This window comes from Eretmochelys imbricata, chromosome 5 (genome assembly GCF_965152235.1).
Source record: "Eretmochelys imbricata isolate rEreImb1 chromosome 5, rEreImb1.hap1, whole genome shotgun sequence".
Lineage (NCBI taxonomy): Eukaryota > Metazoa > Chordata > Testudines > Cheloniidae > Eretmochelys > Eretmochelys imbricata.
In genome coordinates this window covers 85,206,987-85,211,645 of record NC_135576.1, presented here as the reverse complement: position 1 = coordinate 85,211,645, position 4,659 = coordinate 85,206,987, and the positions used below count along the sequence as shown (strand labels likewise).

Sequence of the window (4,659 nt, the reverse complement as noted above, 5' to 3'; positions counted from 1 at the left end):
ACCAAACGGCCTGAGCGAGCGCACGCGCTGACTCCAACTCCCTCCCAACCTCTGCGCGCGCAGCGTACTTTAACCGTCCCACTCATATACCATGCCCTTCGCTCTCATGGCCTCTAAATGGTTGGTCGGGAGAAAGTGAAGGGTACGGGTGATGTAATTGTCTGACGTATGTGATAGCGCGCTCTGTGATTGGCTGGCACTGCCCGCCAATAAACGTTGAATTGTTGGATTCAAATTGAGTGGAAAGCTGAAGGGGTCAGTTAATCAGCGGGCGCTGCCTCAGGTTGAGGAACGCGAGCTGGGTGCTGCTGGTGTAGCTGCCTCCGCCATGGCCCACAAGCAGATCTACTACTCCGACAAATACTTTGACGAGCACTACGAGTATCGGTGCGTGGGTTGCTTCGCGCTGTCCTCCACCCCCTTCCGTGCCGCGGGGCGTGAGCTGGCTGGCCGGCCGCGCGTAGGGGCGTCCGGGGAGCAGGCGCGCGGCGCAGCGCTCTCTGGGGTGGGGGGTGTAAATGCTTTGCCCCGCTGCTCCCTTCTGGGGGTGTGGGAGGGATCACTGGCTCTTCTGGGGCTGCTAGGGGGCTCAGGTCAGAATATGGCGCTCTAATATCGGGACCCGACTCAGGCTCTCTCCGCCCGTCTCGAGCGCAGCCGCCGCCAAGTCCGCCCCGGGAAATGAGGGGAGGGCTGCTCCTTCCGCAGGGGTTGGGGGAACAATGGGCCCTGCGCGAGGAGAGGGGAGCCTGGGGCGGTCGGGCTGTGCGCGCTGAAGGGGCTCGTGAGCCAGTGACTAAGTCGCGGGCGCTGCTCGGAGCGCTCGGCGCCGTCTCCCAGGGAAGCCAGGTTTCCTGGAGTTGATCTCGGGAGAGTTGCTGTGAGCTCACTGTCCCCGAAATTCACTGGGGACACTCTAGCGGCCATTGTTGAGCACTGGCGGGCTCGCAGGTCCCCTTACCCGCTCGGAGCAGACATTGGTGGGACTGGGTTTTACTACCTGTAAACAATCCTGATCTCTGGAATGGGGTGACAACAATGGCAACTGCCTGTTGGCCACATCAGGGGAGGCGCCTTTGGCTCCCTCCAGAACCTGACTCTGCTTTCGCTAGTTCAGAGTGAGGCAATTCCTGCTCTAGTCACTTTATAGACGCTCAGTGAGACCACGTGGCCTGGGCAGATGTGCACTTAGCCTTTTGGGGTGTAGCTGTTCTGCAATGCAAGGGAGTCTTGGGAGGTTAACTTGAAATGTATTAACACACACTACCCTGAACAAATCTTAGTAGTAAAGATGCCATGCTTTCTGTGGGAAGTTTTGCTCCGGGTATATTGCTGACTCCTTATGCAGGTTAATGACATTGAGTGCAAGGCTATGGGATAGATGACCTCTTGCTTACCCCACTTGAGTGTTTTGTTCATTCAAGCCTGAAACAATGCTGTGTGACCAGTTTGCATAATAGGGAAGCAGAATACACTGGTCTGAGAGGGAAGAGGTAAACAGACTCCGCAGTGCCCTATGAAATACGCTACAGTACCTCTGTTTTGTGACTTTATTAAATGTTACTCTCCTGAAGATAGGTTTGTGATCTGCATGTACAGTTTGGTATTCAAGGGCAGAGGTGAGATTATGTTGGTCAGCAGTTGACTTGGCTGTGATAAGTGGTTTTAAGAAACATTCTTATACCACCAGTCCTGATTCACTTATCTGATCAAGTAGATAGGAGTTTCCTTTGTCTCTTAAACAGTGTGGCAATAACCAAATGCCAGGAGCACTCTTTGCTTTGACTAGGCAGGCATTCTCTCCTGGCTCAAATATATTTCAGATGAAGTAGGGAATGGAGTGCATGATTATACCTTCCCTTACACGGCTGAAGGGTTAACATCTACAGTACTGGCTCTTGGATTTCAAGATTTAGCATACCACCTCTTTTTTTAAGCTTAAAAGTGTTTTAATATGAATACTTAAATCTGCATGAATTAAAACTATTGAATCTTTAAATAGCCCGTATATTGCCATTGGTACATCAACATGTAGAACAGTTGGTCTCTCTCCCAGGAAACTTGAGAACAGATGGTGGGCATCCTTCTAGCAGCTAACAGAAATAGATCGGGAGGGGCACAATATCTTAGGAAAAGTGCACTGGGCTTCCACTGGTGGTCAGGATATTGCCAAGTTGCCTGATATCCTCCATCTGGAGGATATAGTTTTTCTGGTGTCTGGCAGACTGTCCTGCTTAAGACACTTCTCTAGGAAAGGCAGTAAGGGTTATAGCCTATAAATACAGGTGTTCTCAAAAAGAAAACTGATCTGTACTGTAGGATAACTTTAGTACTATTATATCTTCAACAGACATGTGATGTTACCCAGAGAGCTTTCAAAGCAAGTACCAAAAACCCATCTAATGTCTGAAGAGGAATGGAGAAGACTTGGTGTCCAGCAAAGTCTTGGCTGGGTCCATTACATGATCCATGAGCCAGGTAAATAGAATGACTGTTCTATTGCTATAATGGCACTTTTAACTGACTATGCAGGTACTTGTTGGGATTAAAAGGACACCCTGAATCTTCTCCTATTAGCAATACCCAACGTTACAGGAATCAAAAGATTGTCATAACTCTGTAGTTGCTTGGGAAAACTAACAGCAGTGGAGAAGCATTGGGGTCATTTTTGTGGGGGGAGAATGGGAAGGGGTGGAGGGTGTGGCTTCAAATTTCCCTAACACTTACTTTTTAGATCCAGGGCAGGATTTCTCTGGGTCTAACTAGTGGGCATCTCATGTCTAGTTTGTAGCTGTCAAACTTTTCAAGCCCTGAACTAGAAAACTAACAAGTTGGTATCTGTGCTAGATTAAAGCTTAGACACTAAGGGCTACTCTACACTGGCAACGCTCAAGTACTGCCGTGGCAGCGCTTTAATGTGCCTTGTGTGGTTGTGGCATGCTCTTTTTTTTAAAAAAAAAAAAAAAAAAAAAAAACACCTCAACGAGGAGCCGTAGGTCCCAGCACTGGGGCATTGTTTACACTGGCACTTTACAGCGCTGCAACTTGCTGTGCTCAGGGGGGTGTTTTTCACACCCTTGAGCAAGAAAGTTGCAGCGCTGTTAATTGCCAGTGTAGACAAGCCCTTAGATATAGGTAATTGTATAACTTGGTCTTCGTGAACCAAAATAAAACTGTCGTCCAAGTGGCTATATTATAGCTGATTTGCTAGAAACAACAAAAGTTAAAGATTAGAAGATCTTAACTGTAATATTATAATCTTTGTATCAAAGTACAAGTGACTCAATTTCAGACCCTACTTTGGTACTTATCATGAGTGTTTAAAACTAGTACAAACCTGACTGACAGTTATGTTAACTGTCAGTGGACAAACTGCAGGTGATCTCAGTGGTCTTCCAAGTTCGCTGTTTGGAAGAACCAGCAAGCAAATTCAACCAAAGGTAGATTCAAATTTTCTGCAAGCATGGCCTTTGCTTCCAATGACTTACTGTATTTTACTCTCCTGCTAAAGGATGTGCATGCACCACTTGGCCTGAAGGTCTTGTTAATTGATTCAACTTCCTTGTTTAAACTAGACCTGCCTAGAAATCGGTCTAGTTAAATCAATGTACCCACTTGTGGAGACACTCTTGAGCCAGTTTAAAACCGACAAGCCAGCTCTCTACTAGAAAAGGTTGGCTGTATAGCCAACCTGTAGTGTTGATAATGGAGCATAAAGGTGCTCTTGCTAGTATAAGCCAATATAAACTGCATCTACATAGGAAGGTTTGGTATGGAAATGTTGCGAAAAATCAAACTCTACTGACTTTACGGTACTAGCAATAGTCTTCTGTTAAACTGGTACAAATTCCTTACCGAAACATGATCATATGCTTATGCATTACAGTTACACATAGATATAATTTCACACTAAAATGTACTGATCAGTCATTTCCAAGTATTTGAAACTTGAGCATTCATGGAAATACTTAACTATTATAGTAATTCCCATCTTAATTTTGAGTGGCCTCTCTTGGCACCAAGGGTAAAAAGCACCTAATTGGCTTAAAAGCACCTTAATTCTTAAAAGCACCTAATTGGCTTAAGATCCTAAGTCACTCAGGTGCTTCTAAAAGTTTTACCCCATATAGAAGGGCAAGCTTGAAGGCACTAATAGGAATGGTCATTTTTCTTACGCTCAGTGGGGAGACTTAACGTTTTGTCTATTAAATGTAGTAATTGAGTACTAAGCTGCTGTACACAAATGTGCAGGACTGGCAATGATAAATATTGCAGGATAACATTGAAATTTGCGTTCAATCTTATTTCCACAGAACCACACATCCTTCTCTTTAGAAGACCTCTTCCGAAAGACCAACAAAAATGAACTTTTTTTTTTCTGGAAATCTTCTATTAAATCTTCTGGAACTTTATGTATATGAGTGTATATATGTTGGTAGTATTCAGTGAATACTTGAAAAAAATGTACAAAACATACATCCGTATCTGTGCATGAGCTGTATTATTCACAGCAACAGAGCTCAGTCAAATGCAATTCCAAGTAGGCTGCTATGGTGTCTAAAGATTAATAAAAACATATCCCTTTACTGTAATATAAATGCCTATTTGACTTTTTATTAAATTACTTTTGTTTAATAAAGTGTTCATGTTGCATGTCTA

At 44.9% G+C, this 4,659-nt stretch overlaps 1 protein-coding gene across 1 annotated transcript; it reads left to right on the top strand.

The window, feature by feature from the left end:
• The first annotated feature begins 253 nt into the window (after positions 1-253).
• On the top strand, positions 254-4,659 carry CKS2 (CDC28 protein kinase regulatory subunit 2). Its single transcript, XM_077816373.1, has 3 exons — positions 254-387; positions 2,351-2,478; positions 4,314-4,659. The coding sequence occupies exons 1-3, from the start codon at positions 329-331 to the stop codon at positions 4,364-4,366; spliced, it is 240 nt and encodes a 79-aa protein (XP_077672499.1). The 5' UTR covers positions 254-328; the 3' UTR covers positions 4,367-4,659.